General features: G+C 35.3%; 3 protein-coding genes across 3 annotated transcripts; 1 reads left to right on the top strand and 2 right to left on the bottom strand.

The window, feature by feature from the left end:
- The first annotated feature begins 285 nt into the window (after positions 1–285).
- LOC106928138 (prostate stem cell antigen-like) lies at positions 286–4,512 on the top strand. The gene is made up of 3 exons (XM_015004197.2): positions 286–714; positions 1,663–1,782; positions 2,994–4,512. The coding sequence occupies exons 1-3, from the start codon at positions 663–665 to the stop codon at positions 3,203–3,205; spliced, it is 384 nt and encodes a 127-aa protein (XP_014859683.1). The 5' UTR covers positions 286–662; the 3' UTR covers positions 3,206–4,512.
- Positions 4,513–4,683: 171 nt separating this feature from the next.
- Positions 4,684–14,368, bottom strand: clic1 (CLIC family member 1). Its single transcript, XM_015004195.2, has 7 exons — positions 14,167–14,368; positions 13,866–13,924; positions 11,686–11,795; positions 10,493–10,618; positions 9,477–9,583; positions 9,086–9,267; positions 4,684–8,989 (listed from the first exon to the last, which is right to left on the bottom strand). The coding sequence occupies exons 2-7, from the start codon at positions 13,905–13,907 to the stop codon at positions 8,828–8,830; spliced, it is 729 nt and encodes a 242-aa protein (XP_014859681.1). The 5' UTR covers positions 13,908–13,924; positions 14,167–14,368; the 3' UTR covers positions 4,684–8,827.
- A 5,231-nt stretch (positions 14,369–19,599) lies between these two features.
- LOC106928129 (uncharacterized) lies at positions 19,600–22,230 on the bottom strand. The gene is made up of 3 exons (XM_015004186.2): positions 22,020–22,230; positions 20,962–21,072; positions 19,600–20,009 (listed from the first exon to the last, which is right to left on the bottom strand). The coding sequence occupies exons 1-3, from the start codon at positions 22,069–22,071 to the stop codon at positions 19,792–19,794; spliced, it is 381 nt and encodes a 126-aa protein (XP_014859672.1). The 5' UTR covers positions 22,072–22,230; the 3' UTR covers positions 19,600–19,791.
- Positions 22,231–22,545: the final 315 nt, after the last annotated feature.

Raw genomic sequence — 22,545 nt, forward strand, 5'->3', positions numbered from 1 at the left:
AATTTAATCATATGCAGTCTTTCATGATTAATTTTGCCTTGTTTTCTGTGTGTGTGTTTTAACTGTTATCATTATTAAAGTTGTCCGTTTTAGCTATGTTTAATTTTAAAAATGCTAACTGCTAACTGCTGCTAACTGCCCATTGGGAGCCTTTGCTTTGTAGTTTATTTAGGGTTATTTATTATATTTTATTTAATGTGTAAGGGCAGAAGTTGCTGGACTGATGTTAACCACTAACTTGATTTTCTCTTTTGTTAGAATAAATATAATAAACCTGAATGCTTGTGTCGTGAAGTCAACCTTTCTCATACATCTTAATTTTTAACATGTTTTTCAGCATGTCAGCCATTTACAATTACCTCCAAATTAAATTAGAAACTCCTAGGAGGAGACGCTCACCGCCAGAATCCCAAGCTGGACACAGAGGAGAAGAGTGAGGAAAAGCTCAGGTGATCAGAAGACAGAAACACTGGACAGAAGACAGAAATCTTTCATCAGATTAATGAGAATATAAAAAGAAGTGAGCAAAAGTAGACTAGAAATCAAATTAGGGAATGAGCCGGAGGTCGCTTCAGATCAAGCTGTTATAGTTGTAACATCCAGGGAAGAGGTTCCTTCAGCTGGTGTTGGAGAATCGAGCAGAGGGACTTTAAGGAAGCATCATGACTCGTTTACATCTCCTAATTGGACTCCTGAGTTGTCTTCACCTGGCAGGTATGACCTTCACCTCCAGGAGAGTTACATCTAGCAAATATTAGTAGATCTATTCTCTTTTTAACTAAAAAAAATCATCAGCATCATTGGAAACTACTCTTGTGTCAGAATAGGGGACACAAAGAAACGTTAAAATATTCTTTAAATGTTTTTAAAGGCCTTCATTGCAACTTCTTAGCAGAAATTGGCTTTTTTCAATGATCTTGTAGCAGAAAAACACAAAGATTGGATTGTTTTTTTTCTCTGAATTTGAGGATTTGTTTTAGATCACAAAGACGAAAGAAATCTGAATTTACCTGAAATGATGGTTTGTTTGTTGTTGTGTAATTTAACAAGAGACATTTGCACAAAAGATGAACCGGAAGATTTCAATCGATTTTATAATGGCTTTTAAATAATATTTTGCAAAGAATTATTTCAAATTGTATTTTTTTTATTTTATAATTTATTCGGTTTTGTTTGGAATTAAACTAGGAAGTATTGATTAAGGCTGAAATGTCTTATGTTGGTTTTCTTAATCACTTTAACTGCGATTTAAATGTTGAGAAAATATAGTAAATTTGTCTGAAAATATTATGAATTTTTGTAAATCACACATTATACAATTTTTTTATTATTATTGTTGTTTAATATTTCATTCAATGGTGAATGGTAAACCCTTGTTTTATAGTAAACATTTGAAAAACTTAAATACATTTTTACTATAATTTTGTCCACTAGGGGGCACCAATGATCTCCACAAACATCAAAAATCTGTTTTCTGTTTCCCTGTGGGATTAATAAAGTATTTTTAATTGGTTTAGTTTGAGTTTATTTAGAAATTTGTTTCTCTGCTGATCAAATAAGACAGAAATTCAGATCTTTTAAACTTTAGTAACATAATCTGGCAATGAATTATACACACAGATGGTTGTATTTAATTTAAATCCGTCTTTTTTCTCTCTCCAGGCTGTTTGCAGTGTTACACCTGTGTGTTTCCTGCCATTTCTCCCATGGACTGCCTGAAGTTTCCTCTGGAGTGTCCTGCAGGCCAGCGCTGCCTGTCCAGTGTGGCGACAGGAAGACGAGGTTAGCGTCAGACGACGTCCCTTCAAAATAAAAGCCTTTATGGGAATAGTTTGTCCCACTGTTATAAAAACATTTAGAGCTTGAAATCATTTGCGTGTCACATTTGATGTTTGATTTTGGATCTTCTTCTCTGCATCACTGGAAACCAGCAGAGATTAGGGTTACTGTAACTGGTTTTCTCTGTAGAAACAAAAACAAAAGAATGACTCAACGCTCTGGAACTCAGATCCGTTTTTCATCAGGGAAACTGACAGAATAATTAAATGATCTAAAAATGACTGTAACCTCTAAAAATATCTAGGAGTGGCAAAGGACTCCCTGTGTTTCATCAGAGGTAAAAGGTCACAACTAGTGCTGACAGTTTATGATAACAGAATCACACTAATAACTTTCCTTATTGGCATCATTTTAAATTAAAATATCAATAAAAGTTGCTTGTTTTGTAATTTAACTAATTATTTTCAGTGCCACATTTAAGTAGAAAAAATACCAAAAAATTTGATGTGCGTGCTCTTCACCAAGTGTGTTCAAACTACGGTCCGGGGGCCATTTGCAGCCCACTAACTGATTTCATGTGGCCCTCCACCACTACAAGTCAAGAATAAATTAATTATGAAAAAACTATAACTTTTAAATTAAAATCTATTTACAAAAATGTTAGATACAACACAAAGTGATTATCTTTCTGGTTTCCTTTCATTCTCATGGTAAATAGAACCACATTTACGCAGTAACTTATACTCAATGCGGGTACACTTTGGTGCACCCAAATCTGCTTTTAATTGCTGTTGAAGTGTTTTGAAATTGAGATCTATATCCTGTTTTTGTTGCTGTGAATAGACTAAATATTTTTTTCAGTTTTCTTCAATATAGTAAGCAAACTGGTTGCCTTTCAATTAAGAAGGAAAACGTACAAAAACAACTCAAGAAATATTAGCTGCTAGTTAGCTTCAGCCGTCTCAAAAATTAGCTACTGAAATATAATCGCTGAACACCACGAATTATTGTTTGCTTACATAAATATACGCGCTCATATAAGTTTCACTGCAATGGCAAGGAAATGCAGTTTTTCAGCAACATTATACAAAAATATGGGTGTTAATTCATTGAAAGTTGTTTCACAATTATTCTATGTGGCTATGGATTACCTACAACCATCTGCAGCATTTTCGCCACTAAATCCACGATTCGCTCTGTTTTTGCTTTGCCAGGCGCCGTTCAGCTGACGATATACGAGAAGAGTTGTGCCGTCCCAACGCAGTGCGGCTTGGCCGGACAGAAGTACACCTCGGGGGTGTACTTTAACTACAGCAACGACTGCTGTGACACGGATCTTTGCAACGCGGCCGGGTCTGTTGGAGCCCTCGGCCTGAGAGGAGCGCTGCTCTGCCTGCTGCCTGCACTCGGCCTCCTGCAGGTCTGAACAGAACCACCAGAACCACGGACCGCCTCTGCCGACAAATGCCTTTTTAGGAAAGAATGGCTGAGATGTTACAGGAAAATTAAGTTTTAGCTCATTCCAAGTTGCACCATCAGTAATATTTGTTATCCAGCAGCTCCTCTAGAAGATATTTAAGTGGAATAAAAGTGGAAAACGTTTCTATTGAAAAATGTTTATCTAGAAAGAGTGGTAAAAATAATTAAATGTAACTTTTCCTGACCTTTACCTTAAAATTTGTGTTCTTTCTGAACTCTTAAAGTCAAAATTATGAACTGAGGAGCATAAATTATAATTCATATTCTCCAAATCAAAATATCAGGGCTATAAGAAGAAATAAAAAATAAATGAACTAGAATAAGGTCACACCAGAATAATGACTTTATTCTTGGCGTAGTCCTAATTCTCCGTCATATCATGGTTAATAAATCCGTAATATAAATTGTGACAGCTAGCTAAGCAAAGTTGGTGGAATCAACTGACTCACTCTTTGGTTGCCTAGCAACTCGCTCACAATTCTTCGGTTACCTAGCAATGACTTGCTGAGGAACTTGCAAGCAGCAGTTTCAGGTTTTGCCTCATTACTGCTTAAAAGTAAACATGGAGTGGAAACTGAATTAGAGGAAAAGTCACGACACCAGTTTGGCAGCATTTCAGGTATTTAAAACAAAAAAAGCAAATAAATAATTATTGAAATACTGATATTAAACGCTCATGTTTTTCAGCCTTATTGTCCATCCCTATGTTGCACTGACTGGATTAAGGGCCAGCTGTTTAAAAACGGTAAATAAATTAAAAGTCAGCTTATATGAACTAAAATATGTATAATGTGGCAGTGAGAGGAGTTTTAATTAGAAGCGTTTTCAGTTTTATGCTAGTAGTGGTGCTACAGATCATCTGATTTTTGACAAGTTTTACATGTGAAGTGTTTTTTTAAGTTCCTGTGAAGAGATTTAAAAGTCCTACTTCTGTTTGTTTTTTTTAAGTATCTGTATAAAACCAGGTTTGTCAGATTGTTCTGTTAGTTCAGCTAACATTAATGTTCTGTTTGGTACTGATTCTGTTTCCCTAAGCAAAGCATTTTATACCAAACGATTTAGAATCAGTTCATTTCTCTTGGTTCTTTTACAAATATGGAGATAAGTGATAAAAGCCATCATATATTGAATTGTCATTATTATACAGAATCTTCATAGTTTTAGATTACATCACATGTTATTGTTTGAACCATTGAATTTGATTAACTCTCAGATTATGTCCTCTAATCTAACCAAATATAATTAAGCAACTTCCTTGTTGAAGCATATTAACATATTCAGCAAACTACATAAAAAATAACGTGTAATATCTGCGTACACATTATGACATGTTCAGCAGAAACCTCCTTCTCTGTTTTCTTTTTATGTGGACATTTCAATAAAACAATCCTCAAAACAAGCCAGAAATAATAAAAAAAGGATGCGTTTTATTATGAAGATATTTTTATTGGAACATTAATAAAAGTAAAATAAAAACGTTTCAGCTGTGAGTTTGATTGTCCTCACTGGTGCTTTGATCTGTTTAACTTCATGATGCCATTAGCATTAAGACAGAGTGAAAAATCACAACATCAATAACAAAACATGTGAAATGAAAAGCAGAAAATAAAAATCCGACACATTTCCTGGTCCCTGAAATTGTTTCAAATATATATTAAGAAATGAGAGTTTCTGCTATGCTTGGACAAAAACACTAATAATGATTAACAGTGAAGTTATTCATATTTAATCCCTTTAAGCATTAGTCCATGTTAAAAATTAGATCAAATCCATATCAGTTCAACAAGCAAAACATTCTGTAATCAAACCCAAATCCTTCATGAAATTTGGGTTTATTGAGGTGAATTAACTCACAGCTGATTTCTAACACAATCCAACATGTGCAGGATTTTCTAATTGCACTTCGGTCATTTTTAGCAACACTAAAAAACTTCATATCATAACAGCCTCTGGAAATGTTAAACCGTGTTACCCTGAGGTCTTCTGGATGTGTTACTGCTTAACCAGACAAAGTGTGTTATTAGCTCCAGGTCCTTCCATTTCGATTTAATTCAAGATCGTTTTATAGGCAAGAAAACCTCGAAGAGTGAATTGAACCAACAGACAGAGTCACGACCGAGTCTCAGATCTCTTTGGATAAAAATAAGGCTAATGGTGGCATATTTATAATTTGTTATTCTGTCAGAAGAATTTCACACAACCAATAAAAATATACAAGTAATCTGTACTTTTATCAGGTGTTTGATATGTAACAGAGAAACGAACCCATGTTCTAAACAGATATTGTTTTAACTTAACTGCAGAAAAATGAAACAATAATAAAATCCCATACAGATGCGATCCTTCCACAGACTTTTTATAAACAGATTTGGTGGCTCATTTCTAATAAGTATTTCCAGCAACTTCAATAAATCCTATTTAACTGTGAAAACAACTCCACTGTCTCGTTATTCGCGTCAACAAGGGCTGAGCCAGACCAAGGAATAAGCAAACTATGCAGCTGTCTGCGGCTCCACACCAACAGGGGGCTCCACAGAGCAGCTACGGTGCAAAGAGTTTCTTCTAATTGTTTCCATTAATAAGAGTATTTGTTATTAGGCTTAAACTAAAAATATACAACTTCTGAGCTCTAAAACTCAACTAGAAACAAAAGAAAAATGTTTTAATTAGGTATGGGCCACTGTGAAATTCTGACATTATGATAACCTTATGGAAAAGAATTACCACAATTTTATTGTAATGCAAAATTTAATTATACTACAAATTCTACTACTGCAAAAAATATTTCAAGTATTAATTTAATTTTGATTCAGTTGATTTTAATTTAAAACAGGTGGTGGTTATAGTCTATTGAAGCAATCAAAGAGCTAACAACCTACATTTGTTTTTAACATTTCTTTTTTATATTTTCTACAAAATTTCCTTTTTATCTGTCTCTTTTATGATTCCTTTAAAGTGAAAAGTTAGCTTATGCTCATAGTCTCTCTTCCATTCATGTAATTATTAATTAGAAGCCCTGGAAGCGGATCACAAACAAGCCCACTAATCTTGACTAATCCCTCACGCTCGCTGTGGGAGCGCAGAAAGAGGAAGCCCGCATCTATTGAAACGGTTTCCTGTTGAGCCGCTTTCAGCGCCGGCTCGGTCTGGGCTGCTTTCCTCTGGTCCCTAACGAATGCAAATCTTTTCTGAATCATGATGTCTTACTATGAAAAGCGGTGTTTCCTCTGTGATAAAGTCTGTGGGAAACACCTGTGATTAAAACACAAAGTGACTCCATGGTATGCAAATATCACTTCCCTAAAACATGTCCAGAGACTAAAAGGGTTTAATCCGGATGTGTTGGAATAATTAATATTTAAAAAGAAAGAAAAATAAAGAGAGGGGAGAGATTAAACGACCGTGTGTCCATTTTGAAGTTGTAATCAGACACAAGAAAAGCTGCAGTATGTTTTTTTTCTCCTGTAGTACTAAAGTAAAAGTATTTAATGAGCTGAATATTGATTTTTTGTTGGTGACTGATGCTAGCTAGCCAATTAGATGTGTTAGCTGGGTCGCTAATTAGCCTGCAGTTTACCGATGGACCAACTGTACCAATTGTAAATTGTTTAAAAATGCAACCCAAACCATCTTGTATGTATTTTTTTTATTAGTTGGAAACCTAAAAACTAATGTTGGACATGTTAGCAACTAAAGTAGCTAGCCTACTGTTATCTTTCCACCGAACGATAAAATAATACTTATAGCTTCTTGTGCTAAAATGCTTATTACAAATTATATACTACAACCGTCTGCTTTTTTGTGACCATAATAAAAAAATATTTCTTTTGTTTGTTTTTTTTACCCTGAAATGTTTTAGGTAAATTCTCCGTCATACACAGTTAAAACAAACAACAGGTAGAGAAGAAGTGTTGCAGATTTGTGTCAAGGTTTAGCTTTGCTTTTTAAATCAAAATCAAATTAGTAGTAAATATAGCACATACAGCTATAGTAGAGATAAATGTCACTTTTCTACTTTGAATAGAAATAATTAGACTATGTTTTGATATTTTGCTTTAAAGGTGACCTGTAATTCTTCATTGAACAAGTTAGAATAAATCTATGGCTATAAGAAATATTTTTATTAATTTTTTTTGACAATGAGATTTTAGTTTGCTCACTTTTGGTATTTTGAGCTCCTTCCAGAAGGATCCGTTTTGGGGCATCTTGTTACTTTAAATCCAAATGAGCAATTATACATCCTTTCATCTTTGAAAAGCATTAGTAGAGCCTCCGGCACAACAAGAATGCAGCAAGTGGTGTCTAGATGATAAACAAACAGCAAAACACTTGTCTTTTCAAGCAGCCATTGTACAGTGAATACAGTGGTGAAACCAGCTGAGCAAACATGCCCCTAAGGTTGCTAGGTAACAGGCTGGACTTCACTGGGGTTGCTAGGTAACAGGCTGGGCAGTGTCAGCTGATTTGTTACATTACATTCTGGAGGTTTTCTGAAACAGAAAACTTTCCAAAAGACATCAACACACAGCCAAAACCCATCTGGTTGTTTTTTTAAGAGCTTGAGTTGATTTTGGAAGCAGTAGGTTAGTACAAAAACATATAAAAATGTTAATTTAGCATAACATGCCCACTTTAAATTCTTCTTTTAAACCCATACTATGTTATTTCTTAAAGGATTAGATTCTTGTACCAGCCTAGAGTTTAAGTAAAACATTGTTCTTCTGAGAATAGCAGCAAACAGTGGAATTAGGTGAGAGTGAGGGGACCCAAATTGTTATTTTGCCCGAATACCAAAGAAAAGCTTGAACGAGCTCTGATCTGAGGTCAAAGTTCAATGAGGCAGGTGAATAAAGGTAAACAAGAGAAAGGTTTTTGTTTAAAAAAAGGTGTGTGAAAATACAAGTCTTCCTGGAAGGAACATTTTGATTTAGTCCTGTACTATCTAGACCAGGGGTGTCCAATGTGCGGCCAGGGGGCCATTTGTGGCCCTGGGAATGAGTTTGTGTGTCCCCTGACTGCAGCTAAAAAAATGGTGCAAATTTGGGATGAGATGGACACTTTATTTTAGGGTGAGATTCCCATGGCAAGTTTATATTTTAAATGGAAAACACAAAGAATTTTTCTTTCAAAGTTTTTAAAAAGACAATTTACAGACCAACAAAATAGAAAATAAGTGGGTCAAAAAGTTAAATAAATGTAAACATTAAGGCAAATCTCATTCTAATGTTGGTTTTGATAAAAAAAATTAACTTGTTGAATTTATTGTTGCGCAGGTAAAGGAGAAAACATTCACAATAATATAATTTTTATGTTGTTTAATGGACGGAAAAAGCTCATTTTGGCCCTCGGTGGAAAAAGTTTGGACACCACTGATCTAGACTCTGCTGATGTAACCGATCCTGGCTGAAGTGGAGAATAAATACAAAGATCCACCTGTGGGTGTGTATTCTGTAAGGTAAACAAAGCTTAAAGGAAACTCCCATCGGCCGATTGTTTGCAGAGTAAATATCTGATTACTGATGTCTGTGTGGATTTATTATTTTTTACTTTAACATGGCCTATTGCCGTCCTACTTGAGAGCTTTCGCTACAGTCGAATACGCCATGAGGATCTCCGTGTCGACAGGACAGGTGGCGCTAAACTCTTCCCTGGCGTACGCTGCGTTCAGGTACCTCCAGACGTTAGTCAGAGACTCTGGGATGGTGAAGTTTCTGTACTTCAAACTCACCACCTGGAGGTAAAAAAATAAAAATAAAAAGGATCCGTTTGAGTGGCAGGGATTAGGAAAACCGAGGTGAGGATAAACGTCGCACACTGAGAAGATTACCTTCAAGATGTGCAGCTTTGGCAGCAAGTTGCAGTCCGCCAGGGTGAGCTGCTGGCCGTCCAGAAAGGGGCGTGACGAGGAAGTGGCCTCTTCGGCGGCGTCCTGGTCGATCTCGTCAGGAAGTGGGGAGCCGAGGTAGTTGTCCAGCTTCTGCAGAGCCTTCATGAGGCCTTTCTCTAGATCTGAGAGCGAACACAGACACAAAGAGTAAGCGGGGAGATTAAGAGGAAGTACGCCGTTCACGCTGACGTAGCGCAGCTAAAACTGTAATGTTATTAACAGAAACTCCCTCCCTGCTGGGTTTTGGTTTGGTTTTTTAGCCTAAGATTAACATGGTGACTTCAGCGTTTTGCTTTCCTGTGACGACGTCATCATCATTTTTGATGCTTACTGTCATTCATCTGAGGGTTTGAGTTCTTGATGTAAGCAGAGAACTTGGAGAAGATGTCGACTCCTGCTGTGTTGGACTCTGGATTACGAGCCGCCAGACGGGGATATCTGGAAAAACAGATGGTTGGTTGCATTTAAAAAACAACAAAATAAAAACTCAAAACAAATGGTTAAAAAAAAGAGCTAAGCTGCAGGAACAGCTTCATAATAATTTATTTGAATCAATTGAGACATGTCTGCAGTTTTAAGATTTCTTCTAATTTCTTATGATTTTGTTTCATTTCTTTCTTCTACTTTTTTTTTTTCAGGATTTCTGGTGATGATTCCAAGTTTTTCAGCTGTATTTTTTATTAATCCGAGGCTAATCATGACTAATTAATCAATTAATCGCATGATAAATTAAAATAAGGTTGATTATTAAAATTTTTTAATGGGTAATTTTGTCAAACAATTCAGTTATTTGTGGATTTTATTTATTGTTTTGGTTGTTTTATTTTGGAAATTGGAAATGTGGAGTGTTCTGCACAAAATTAAAGTTTCTTTGTCTCCTTAGAAGACAGATTTGCCTTATTATGTCTTTATCAATACATTATTAGAAAATGATCTCAAAACAACAATATAATTGTTTATCACAATAATTTCTGGGACAATTTATCATCCACTAACATTTCTAATTGTGACTGGTCTAGGTGTACATGCATTATTATGCCATATATTACTTGAAATGGTCTCAAAACATCAATATTATTGTTTATAACATATAGTTTCAGCAAAAAATAGTAACAGTTCCAGGTCTAAAATGGTATTATTAATCTTTGAAAACAATAAAATAGCTTCCGAAAGCTTAAAACATGCTATTCATCAGTTAAAATATTAATAGTGAGTCTATACGAAGCATGACTTAAGATCTGGGCAATATAACCAGGATCTGTCTGAAATTATCACTTTATGTCATTTCAGCTCAAACATTCAGAACAACATTACATCCTAACAGAACAAGTGAAGGTTGGTGGTTACTTAGGAGGGCAGAGCGTCGACTCGATGAACTCCTCGATTTTGTTGGTGTCGGTTTTCACCTCGCTGCCGTACTGCAGGAAGGGAGGCTGAGCTCCAGGAGCCAGATCATTCAGGATGTCTGGTTTCCTGAGAGGAAGAAGAAAAACCAACAGGTGAACAAAACGTACACAGTGACTCCATAACTTAATGCTCTGCTTTCTTATTTCACGCTACTGGGTGATTGGACGAATTTATCGACCATCAACAATAAGTCAATAAGCTGTGACCTTCGCCAGTAGTTTTTATGAGACTGATTTTATTTTTCTCTTTGGCCTATGAGTTACACTGCAAAAACACAAAATATTGCCAAGTATTTTGGGTTTAGTTTCTAGTGTACTTGAAGGTAACTTCAGAGTAAATTTTCAGCTGGTTTTAAGTCAATAATTCCTTAATATAGATGAAAAAGTATTTTGAGTAGATGTGGGTCAAAATAATTGAGTTTCACAAACATGTAACAGTTAATTAGTTAACTAATGTTGGTTTTTATTCAAAAGAACCAGCAAAACAAAGTTTTCAAGACTCTCAATACTGTTGTAGGAATCACTGTACCAATTGTCACTAGTATGAACCACCTTTTTAAAAGTTGGAGTTTTCTCAGTTTGCTACTCTGGTGCAATATTTTGGTATAGTTTCTAGTGCAGATATCTTAGTTCACATGAAATAAGACAAAATTACTTTAGCAAGTTATAGGAGCTTGTTTTAAATCAATAATACCTCAGTATTGATGAAAAGGTGCTGGTTCCATAACCAACTGCCACTGGGGCTGTCACCTAGCAACGGCAGCCAAGGCCAGACCGTCACCTAGCAACGGCAGCCAAGACCAGACCGTCACCTAGCAACCAAGTTCTAGTTCCACTGGAAGATTATTTCACTTATAATATGGGGAAAATGTCGTTATAAATTTATTAATCTGCCAATGGAACAAGTTGGGTTTTTTTAACAAGAAGAAGGAATTATTGACTTAAAACAAGCTATTTCTTAGTAAAAGTCACTTGTAAGTTAGTTTTGTCTTATTTCTAAAAACTAGACCAAAAATACTTGGTAAGACTTTGTGTTTTTGCAGTGTAGGTCAACAAGATAAAGGTGTGTGTTGTACCAGCAGTAACCTGGACAGGATTAAATAAAAACAAACACAAATGAGGGCTGGTTTTTACTTCCTCATATCCACTGTGGTGACGTCAAACACCACTCCTTTCAGCCACAGGACCATGAAGAGGCGCTGGGAGAATGGACAGTTGCCGATGCACAGACCATCACTTCCTGCCTGCAAAACGAGAACGGACAGAGAGAGTAAAACATTTACAGGTTATTCTGATTCATGCTCCTTGTAAAGGTTTTATTTACACAAGACTTTACAAGGTTTGAAATGCAAATACAAAGCAAAGCAAAGTAATTAAGAATGCATATTTCCTTATTTTAATTACCTAACCCAATGAATTCTGGGAAATGTTAGGGTTTTTTTTATGTTATGTTTGCTTAACTTTCTCTGTGTTGATTAAATTGACATAAAATTTGTTCAGGTTGTAATCTTCCAAACTCAGTGCAATCCATCTCCCACTGACTCCTATTAAAACAGCTTTTTGTTTTAAATACTGCAAATTTTCCATTTGCTAATAATGATGAGCAAATTCAGTAAAAATGCAAATTGATCAAAATGTATATCACTACAACTATTTTACTTAAAAAATGGAAAAAATGTGTTTTAAGTGTAGATTAATGAGATGGGAAAATAATCAGCTTTTTGTATTTTTACTAAAATAAAAGCAAAGATGATTTGCTAAGACCAAAATATAGTTTAAATAAATGAAAGACGTTATAAATATGTAGAGTGAAACAGGCATGAGTGAGTTCTGCACCAACATGGGCAGAAAAGCCGCTCTGTGAAGAAGAAGCCGTTACACTAAAAATGAAAATCCAGATTACAGATTGCAAAATATCCAGAGGGGAGAGAGATTATAATTTCTGAAAACATTTCTACAGATCTGATGAAGCAAAAAAGTAGGTTTTATAGTCAGAGGGAAACTTGTTACTTATAAAATTACCTCATTTTATCAGATGTTTTCCATCTTTTCTAAAGGTTAAATAATTCATTTTGTTCTCCAAACTAAAATTGAAAATAGACAATTTTATTTGAATTTCCATAGATTTCAAAATAAAACATTAAATTAAGTGCACAATTATATATGCAGCTCTGTAAAACATTAAGAGACCACTTTAAATTATCAGTTTCTCTGATTTTCCTTTTTAAAGGGTTATGTTTTAGTAAAATGAACATTTTACTATTTTATCTTTTATTCTATGAACTACTGACATGTCTCTGAAATTTTAAGCAAAAATTTCGTTTTTATTTGCAGAAAATGAGAAATGGTCAAAATAACAAAAAAGATGCAGAGCTTTCAGACCTCAAATAATGCAAAGAAAACAAGTTTATATGCATTTAGAAACAACAATACTAATGTTTTAACTCAGGAAGAGTTCAGAAATCCATACTTGGTGGAAAAACCAGGAGGTTTTCAATGGAGTTCAGTGCAGTGTGCTCTTAGTCTTTTCCCAGAGGTTTATATCAAATATATCAAATAAATCTTGTCTATTCATGGCTATGGAGAGAGAGGCTTTGTTTTGTAGCAGTGGGAGTAAAAAAAAAAAACAAACAAATTTTAAATTGAAAAGATTGCCGATATTGTTTCCTTAAACTCCAGCTTTTGTAGGTCAAATGTTTTGACAACATAACCATAACCAACACATCCTGCCAGATGTTTAATCTCCATATTTACAGAACTTTTCGTGTCATCTGAGAACTAGAAACAGATTTTCATTTATGAAATAAAGCAAAGCAAACCAGTAGATACAAAAATAGTACACTTTATCCTAAGAAAACTTTAAAAACATGTAGCATATAGCATTTACAGCCACTTTTTAATTTAACTTTAGGCTATCAGATGTAATCGTGTGAAAATACAGTTCAGGATGTGACTTTAGAGAAGTTACAACAGCATCTTTCACGACTGCAGAGGGGAAAAGTGGAGGGTGGCGCACATGTTCATACAGAGGAGTCATTATGCGAGAGGAAGAGGAATAAACTTCAATTTAGCGCCCTGACCAACATACTAAATATAGATGGAAACCCATCGCCTGTTGTCTTAATGTGCTTTTAATTAGATTACAGGGGTTTATAACCCGCGGTGAGTCATGAGTGACATGAAAACAAACACAGGTCTCAGTTTTTATCTCGGATAAACTCAGATATGCTGTCAGGAGCAGAAATCTTTCCATAAACCCGTCGCCGCCTGCGCTTCGCTTTCTGGGTGTGATGGCTTTCATTGCCGCCGCTTACCTTCACGAAAAGCTCAATTTTGGGCTCGTTTGCGTCGCTCATCTTCCCCCAGTAAACACCTTTGCAGAGGCAAAAAGAGAGGACAAGAACTTTACTCAAAGTTTTGAAAGTGAGGTGAAAAGCAGCAGCGGAAAGGCGGGCAGCTCAGCCCACATCTTCCGCTACGACAAATCCCCGACACAAACTGACTAATGTGACAATGTGGCGGCCGCACAAGCAGCGGAAACGCCTCACAAAGCCATTTTCTCCCCGCAGGGAGCTCTAAAACTTAATCCGAGAGCTTAAATTATCCAGATCTTACAGTGCTGAAAGTTTTCTGTCCGCGCTGCTGCTGCTGGTTTCCTCCTCCAGGTTCAGGGTCTGCACTGCTGCAGCGACACAATCATCATCATCATCATCATCATGAAAGCTGGGCCTTCATTTCCTGCTGCGCAGCCCTTGCAGAAAGTTGCACGAAGAGGAAGAAATGCAGGAAAGCAAGAATAGATCGAGTTCAAAACAGAAAGTTGGTAAAATTACAAGGACGTTCTTCAAATGTTTCTGAGAAACGAGCTATTGATATCTCGATTGGATTATGTCATGCAGAAACAAAAAAGGATCACCTGTGACTTCCTGTTGTGGATTTTATGGGTCGTTTTGCTTATTTTTAACCCCAGGGTTTTAATTTTATAAATACAAAACTTTAATATTTTACTTTAAATATTTGGGGGAACAGACTAAAAAAGTTAAAATAGTTTAATATTTTATCTAAAATGCTAAACACCTCTAAATAAATTCGTTTATTATATGTAGAGCACTTCTCTCCATCTGCAGGCCAGCTCGTGCCAATGCACCTCTTTTTTTAGTCAGGCAGGATTGCGGCTCCCCCTCGTGGTAGCCGGAGGTGCTACACTTCCGGAAGTTCATTACATCAATGAGTTCGATCATATATATATATATATATATATATATATATATATATATATATATATATATATATATATATATATATATATATATATATATATATATATATATATATATATCTTATATTATGTCTATTAGTTCGATGGCCTCATTATTAACCCGATTTTTAAACGCTGCATTTTGTTCCAGCAGCACAATTTGTAAAGATACTCCAAGATGTTGCGTAATAATTATTGTATTTACGTTGAAACTGTTCCATCATTTTAGCCATTTAATTAACTTGTTTAATGATTAATTGATACTTTTTTAAAAAACTTTTTTTTAAATTTGTGTCAGTGTATGTGATAACCATGCAGAGGTGGTTTAATAATTGATTTGAATTAATATTTAGTTTTGTAAATCTAACGCAAAAAATATGACAAGAAAACATATTCTGGGCATCAGGAAGCAATGGTATGCATCCGTATGCATTGCAGTAGTACTTGTTGAATGGTTTGTTAGCATTCAAAAGTTTTACATTTTTAATTAGTTTTAATCAGTGCAAGCAGGGTCGGTCTTTAAGGATTTTAAATGTAAAAATTGGTGCTCAAGTAAGTATCTGTTGTGAATTTTCTTAAATCTACACGACTTCAGACACACACCTTCCATAGCCTTAAATGAGCTTTTGCTATATTTTTTACTAGATATTTACCCTACGGTCTTAAGAAATTTTCTGATCTCCATTTAAGATCAGAAACTAAGTTGGTTGGTTCCTCTAGGGTCTGACTCTACTTTTCAAACAAGTTGAGGTTTGTGACCATTCCAAAAACTTATGGTTTCTCGTTCCAAGCTGCTTAGATGTAATACCTCAGTTACTGCAGCACATGTTTTCATGCTGCCATAGAGCTACCGTTGGAAGTTACACACATAAAATCAATTATAACTACATTCACTTATTGAATTTTGATTTAACTATCGATTGTCATTATGATAAAAAATGGGATATCTACTACCAGATGCCAGTTTCATTCAACTGGACATGAGGTCAGCTGCATTTCTTGCATTTTTCCAGACTCCAGTTTAGTTTTGGAAATGTAATAAATTGTCTTCCACTGTCTAAACCACATGTGTCAAACTCAAGGCCCGCGGGCCACATGTGGCCCGCCATGTCATTTTATGTGCCCCCCCCCCCAGAATTTTATAGGCCCATGATTAATTTAACATATGGTTTGAGCACGAATTGACTACAAACTACATCTCCCACAATGCATTCCGATTGTTACCAGCCAACATTACAGCTTCTCGCCACTAGAGAGCAGCAGAGTCACCTCAAGCTGCTTATTGATTTTCCCAGCGAATAAAACTGAGACATCGACAAGCTAACATCAAAATGTCCAAGAAAAGAAAAATCGATTTACAAGTAAGACTGTGAATGAAGATGTGTGTGAGTTGGTGTCAGGGCGGCAGGTGGCACTAGACATTTTTTGTTATCCGTTATCTTGACCGACAACATAAAAAAAATCGGTCATGTACTATTTTTATCCGTGAAATTACAATCATATTAACATCGGCTATTTAATCGCCTTTATGCGGTTTAGTTAATATTCACCGTGAATCCAGATCCCATCACAAATTAAGCAGATAAATGCATCTACATTTTTCTCGTAGTGACAAAAACCACTGACTGAGGCCCCAATAACTTTTAATAAATGAAATTAAGCGACTTCACTTAAATTAGCATCACTTCACCCGCTGGGGTCTGAACGCACTTCCTCCTGGTTCCCATCTGCAGAAAAATCTGCGCTAATTCATCAGTCAGTTGGATCTGTCTGATCCAAACAGACCAAATGAACTCTGTGAGTGTTTTACCCTGAGCGGTCCGGTGTGCGCTTTTACCAGGATTTTTATTTTTTTATTTTTTTATTTGCGTGGTTTCGCTTCTGCAGCTACTCCAGAACGCCGCTCTCTTGGGCGTTCTGGACTCTGTAGAACCATTTGTCTCTGCTAATGACATCTTCAATACATGTTTTGATCCCAGGCTTATTTTATGGACTGAACAGACAGAAACAGTTACCATTATACATTTTGAACTGTTGATTTTATTTTTGAACCATAAAAAAATGGTTCAAAAATAAAAAAAATTTTTATTTTTGAACATTTTTTTTAATTGTAAAGTGTTGATTTTATTTTTGAACCATTTTTAATTGTAAAGTGTTGATTTTATTTTTGAAACCTTATTTATTGTAGTGTTGATTTTATTTTTGAACCATTTTTTAATTGTAAAGTGTTGATTTTATTTTTGAACCATTTTTTAATTGTAAAGTGTTGAATTGCCCCATACGGGGTTTGAACCAATGACCTCAGCATTACCAGCACGGTGCTCTAACCTGCTGAGCTAACTCACCTACCTTACAAACTGTTGAGTTTCCATGGATTTAAGAAGAACTTACATGATGTTACCAATGGAGATTTGATAAAAGTGCTTATATTCCAATGTGTTTCAAAACAACATACATAACATTTTATTTTCCAGAGATTTTGTATTTTGAAGTGTTGATATTATTTTTGAACCATTTTTAATTTTCAAGTGTTGATTGTATTTCAGAGATATTTTTTATTTTAATGTGTTAATTTTATTTTTTAAACTATTTTTTATTTGTAAGTATTGATTTTATTTTTTAGCCATTTAGCCAAGTCTCTGCGGAACCATTTGTCTCTGCTAATGACATTTTCAATGCAATTGTTTGATCCTAGGCTTAGTTTATGGACTGTAATGTGAAATTAGGCACAATTATAAGTCTGACAGTGTGTTCACCAAGTTACTGTGCTCTCTGAGAGGATCTTTGGTATAAGTATTTGACATTGTTTTATGCCCATCGTTGTTAGTCTCTAACAAAATGTGGATCATCTACCAGGAACACTGCAAAGAGTCTGAGTTTCTGTAGTGTAGTGGTTATCATGTTTGCTTTACATGCAAAAGGTTTCTGGTTCAAAACCAGACAAAAACAAATTTTTGCATGTTCTCTTCATCACAGGTGTTTACTAAAGGTCAACAAGGGTTCTGTGGTGTCATGGTCTGTACTCTGAATCCAGGCATCTGAGTGCAAACCCTCAGTTGAAATTTTCATGCGTTGCATCTCACATCATCAACTTTGGAACCTCAAACTGAAACATAGCAGAGAAGTTCAGTTCCTGTAGTGTAGTGGTAATAGCATTTGCTTTACACGCAAAAGGTCTCTGGTTCAAAACCAGACAGAAATGGTTTTTGTAGGTTATGCATCTCTTGGGGTGCAGCGAGACAACAAGAGTCTTCCTCTTTTGTGATGGTTCATTTGCCAATCGACTTCAATGTAGGCTTCTTTGAAATCGAAGCTACTTTACTTCAATTACCAATTGGCAGTTCTATGGCGTAATGCACATGTGTCAAACATGCATTACACCATGTTTGACACATGCACCGTGCTCAAAAATGCTGGGGGGCCACATGTGGCCCCCCAGCATTTTATAGCATTTAATAGGTTTTGAGCACGAATTGACTACAAACTACATTTCAACCAAAGGTTTGTATTCAGAAAGAATGTTTTTAATTAATTGATTTCAGTTGCCTCTAGACTAAATCTTTGTGTAAAGTCTATATTGTCTGCCCATGTGACTTGTTTTTATTATTTGCTTGCTCACCTTTAAACACTGATTTAAATGTAATTTTTAAACTGAGCTGTAATTTTACATCCATGGAAACTCAAATGTAATATTTAAAACTTCAATACATAAAATCAGTTATTTAACAATATGAGGTGTTGTTTAATTTATTTTTAACATTGTATTTTATACATTTATGCTAGAGGTGCCCAAGTCTAGTTTTCCAGAGCTACACCTGGACCGTTGACTCATTATAAGCCTCTACAGAACTGAATGAGGGAAGTCAACCTTTTGTCTGGGGTGTTTTAGCAGGGATGCACTCCTGATTTGTACCGTCAATGTGGCCCGTTGAGGGGGGCCAATATGCTGAAGTGGCCCTCAGTGAAATTGAGTTTGACACCCCTGGTCTAAACGCTCTAGTAAGAGATGTCGGGATTCCATGTTCCCCACTTTGATAAAAAAATTCCTATTATTTTCCTCTCATTAATAGGTCAGTTGTTGACAAACCCAAGAGAATGATTGACAGTTGGGGTCATATTAATTTTTATCCCTTTTTCATGTGAAGCACCAGAGGGCGTCATTGGTTTCAGAATAACTTGCAGACATGTTGGTGCAGCCAGATTTATCAGCTGATCTGGAGGGAACAATAGACTGTAGCTGGCAGCCGTGAAGGGGACATACCACAAGCCTGGATCATGGAGACAGAACAAACCTCACCCAGATGGAGCACAAAGATTAATTGTGTCTCTTCAAAAGTGTTTCACTTCAAAGGCCTAATTATTTTTTAGATAAATTGTCCAATCCAAGAGTAATATGAAAGAAATTGTAAATGATTAGTTGTTTGCTAGACGGTTTTGATTGACTATATTGTACCTTTGGATTTAAATAGAAATTACTGACTTATATTCTTCTTACTTTGAATAACATTTAATAAACAGACACACAAATCACTTAACTTATAAGGTTTTTTCTGCACCTTTCCAGGTTGCTAATACTAGCTTGTCAGAGATTATGTTCCAAAAGTGTCACAATCCACAAGAACAAAAAGTCTTTACCACAAAAAAGTGTATTAATATAATTCATTTAATTAAAAAAATAATATGTAGATAGATCAGATCCGATCTTATTCAAAAATACTGTTGGTAAATATCCACACAGGGAGCTTAAATCCACAGTTTCAATGTGTTACAGAAAGAAAATCTCAAAAAGGTTCATTTCACAGCTTTTATTAATTTTTACAGTAATAAATTATCATATCAGAGGGTCAACATAATCACAGAGGATAAGTGTGAAATCACAGCACAACTTTATTACTTAAAACAACAAAGGATTACATCTAAAATAAGAAAAACTGACGATCAACAAATGCAAATTAGCGAGCACAGAGGCATTTCATGTTAGACTACAACTCCCAGAATCCCCAGAGTGAGGACAAGATGGCAGCACAGAGGGCCGCAGACAGTTGGACGGAAGTGGCTCCGTTGCACAGGTCTGTGACGCAGCATTTGTAAGTGCTGGTGTACGCGGCTCCCAGGAGGGATCCAGTCAGCGTCAACCCGCACAGGTTCGAGTTCACGCAGCCCCTGGTGTGCAGGGTCAGCGACCCCGTGGCGTTGAATTCTGAAACGAACGTTAACGGTCTGTCAAATAACGGTAGGCTTCTTCTGAGAGCTAAAACTGATTTATCAAACTAACCTCTGAAATTTCAACATATACGTTGTAAAATTAGTCCTGAAAAATACCCATTTAAAGTTTTGGGAAAAAGTCAGAATTCTGACTGCAATCCAAAAATTGTGATTTCAGGATTTATTGACTTTTGTGAAATCAGGAGACATTTGACAGAAACCCGCTAGACCTATAGCAATGTCAAATTGTGTGAGAGCTGAATGGAGCAACATTTGCCTCTCTAAAGTCATCACACTGCAAAAACACAAAATCTTACCAAGTATTTTTGGTCTAGTTTCTAGTAAACTTGAAATAAATGAAAACTAAATTACAAGTACATCTTCAGTCAGATAAAGGAGCTTGTTTTAAGTAATTAATTCCTTAATATTGATTTTAAAAAGTAGTTCCATTTGCAGATTATTAAGCTTTTAACAAGACATTTTTCCCATCTTAAAAGTGAAATAATCTGCCAATGGAGCTAGTACTTTTTCATCAATATAAAGAAGTTATTGACTTAAAACAAGCCTCTAAATCTTGCCCAAAATGTACTTGTAAGTTATTTCAAGTTTACTAAGACACTTGCAGTAGAAACCAGACCAGAAAAACATGGTAAGATTATTTGGTTTTGCTTTGTAGCTGAGAAAACCCCAACTTTGGTGGTTCATACTAGTAATAATTGGTGCACTGGTTCCCACAACTGCGTTGAGAATCATGAAAACTTTCTCTTGTTGCTTCTTTTAAATAAGAACTAACTTTAATTAGCTTTTATATGTTTGAGGGACTCAATTATCTTGACCCACATCTGCCCTGAATGACTGGCTCCACTACATAGTTCCTTAAGATGCTGGTAACGTAATAATCTCATCATCAGTAGATGGTCACGCTGCTTTTTTAAAGTTTTCCTTACGTGCTTCTCCTGTGTAGCAGCTCTCTGTTGAGTTGACGCATGTGGTGTTACTCCCAAACAAGCAGCTTCCAAATACGCCAACAGAGCAGTGGCGGCAGGTCAGGCAGTTCGCTGTTCAGTGGGAAAAAACAAACCAACTTACTCACAAAGTACCACAACATCAATTTAAGTAATCATAAATGTACTTTTTGTTGATAAGGTTGCATGAAATGTAGGAAATTTAAATATTTCCTGTCCACGTATTTGGTCATATTTCTACTGAAATGATGGCAAAGAAGCAGAGGTGGGTAGTAAGAGTAAAACTACTTCAACATATTTTTCCTCAAGTAAAAGTAAAAAATATCCGTCCAAGAAATTACTCAAGTAAATCTATTCAAGTAACTGTAACTGATCAAATTATCAATGATTTAATATTTAAAAATTACATCATCAGATGGACCAAAATATAAAGTTAAGTGGAAATTTTGGTATTTTAAGGTCAAAAATAACAAAAAAATAAAAATAAAAAAAAAATCAAGCAAAATAAAAACTTTAAAAACTGCAGGTTTGTGCCTGTTTATGGTGAATTTTATTTTATTAAAACATGTTTGTTTTTCAGTCAGTGGATAGAAAATCTAGAAATTTTACTCAAGTAAGAGTAGAAATACTTAAAAATAAAATTACTGGAATAAAATTAAAAAGTACAGCAAAGTAAAAATACTCCTAAAAGCAATTTTTTCAAATAAGTTACTCAAGTAAATGTAACTAGTTATGAGAAATAAGCTTTTAGTTACTTCTTACCAAATAATTTCTGCATTCTGGGCATATAAACTGGAAATGTCTTTATATAAGATTCTTTTTCTTTATTCTTACTCTTGAATACTTTTGAAAATATATACTTTAGTACACATAAAAGCGGGGTATGCATCATTTAATGATCCCTTGTGAATAAAAATACGTTTTCTTGCGGTAAAATCATGTTTGTTTCAGTTCAGTTTGACTGTAATCTATCAGATCAGAGGGAAACATGACTAATTAAAAGCAGATATTAAAAAAATGAGATATATTTTTAAACTCACCTGCCACAATTAGGGCGCTGAGACCAATTACCGCTTTCCAGATTGTATTCATTTTTCACAGGCTTATAAAGGGAAACCTTTGTAAAATAAATATATTACAGACTCAGAGTTTGAGCTGCCTTGGCTTACGTGAACCAAGGAGAAACTGAGGATGAAACACAAGAAAAGGATGACTGATAAGAAGGAGGATCATCAGGTTTTGCTTCTTTCACAACTTTGAGGAGGAAGTTTTGTGGAAAAAAAAACAACATCCTCCTCTAATATACCCTGTTTCAAAGAAACTACAGGTCACACAAATCCCTTTGTTTGATCAGCAAATATTTGTTCAGTCAGAATACATTTGTGTTAAGATGGTAGAAGATAAAAAATATATATACAAAAATCTATAACAATGTTCATTTAGAAGAGTTAGGCAAATACTTTTGTATGGTTGTTTCAAAAATGAAAGTCTAACCAAGTTTACTCTGAAAGCAGCCAGCAGGATACTAAAGGAAGCCTCCAAAAATCTAAGATGTCATCATGGGAC

The sequence above is a fragment of the Poecilia mexicana genome, unplaced genomic scaffold (genome assembly GCF_051168715.1).
Source record: "Poecilia mexicana isolate PSO_F unplaced genomic scaffold, ASM5116871v1 scaffold_11, whole genome shotgun sequence".
Classification (NCBI taxonomy): Eukaryota; Metazoa; Chordata; class Actinopteri; order Cyprinodontiformes; family Poeciliidae; genus Poecilia; species Poecilia mexicana.

Coding starts and splice junctions, on each gene's coding strand:
- LOC106928129 (XM_015004186.2), bottom strand. CDS start 22,071: ATGAATACAATCTGGAAAGCGGTAATTGGTCTCAGCGCCCTAATTGTG. Junction 21,073..22,019: donor CAGCGCCCTAATTGTGGCAG/GTGAGTTTAAAA, acceptor CCCACTGAACAG/CGAACTGCCTGACCTGCCGC. Junction 20,010..20,961: donor CTGCTACACAGGAGAAGCAC/GTAAGGAAAACT, acceptor CGTTCGTTTCAG/AATTCAACGCCACGGGGTCG.
- clic1 (XM_015004195.2), bottom strand. CDS start 13,907: ATGAGCGACGCAAACGAGCCCAAAATTGAGCTTTTCGTGAAG. Junction 11,796..13,865: donor AAATTGAGCTTTTCGTGAAG/GTAAGCGGCGGC, acceptor CTCGTTTTGCAG/GCAGGAAGTGATGGTCTGTG. Junction 8,990..9,085: donor CAAAGCTGCACATCTTGAAG/GTAATCTTCTCA, acceptor TTTTACCTCCAG/GTGGTGAGTTTGAAGTACAG.
- LOC106928138 (XM_015004197.2), top strand. CDS start 663: ATGACTCGTTTACATCTCCTAATTGGACTCCTGAGTTGTCTTCACCTG. Junction 715..1,662: donor GAGTTGTCTTCACCTGGCAG/GTATGACCTTCA, acceptor TTCTCTCTCCAG/GCTGTTTGCAGTGTTACACC. Junction 1,783..2,993: donor TGTGGCGACAGGAAGACGAG/GTTAGCGTCAGA, acceptor TTGCTTTGCCAG/GCGCCGTTCAGCTGACGATA.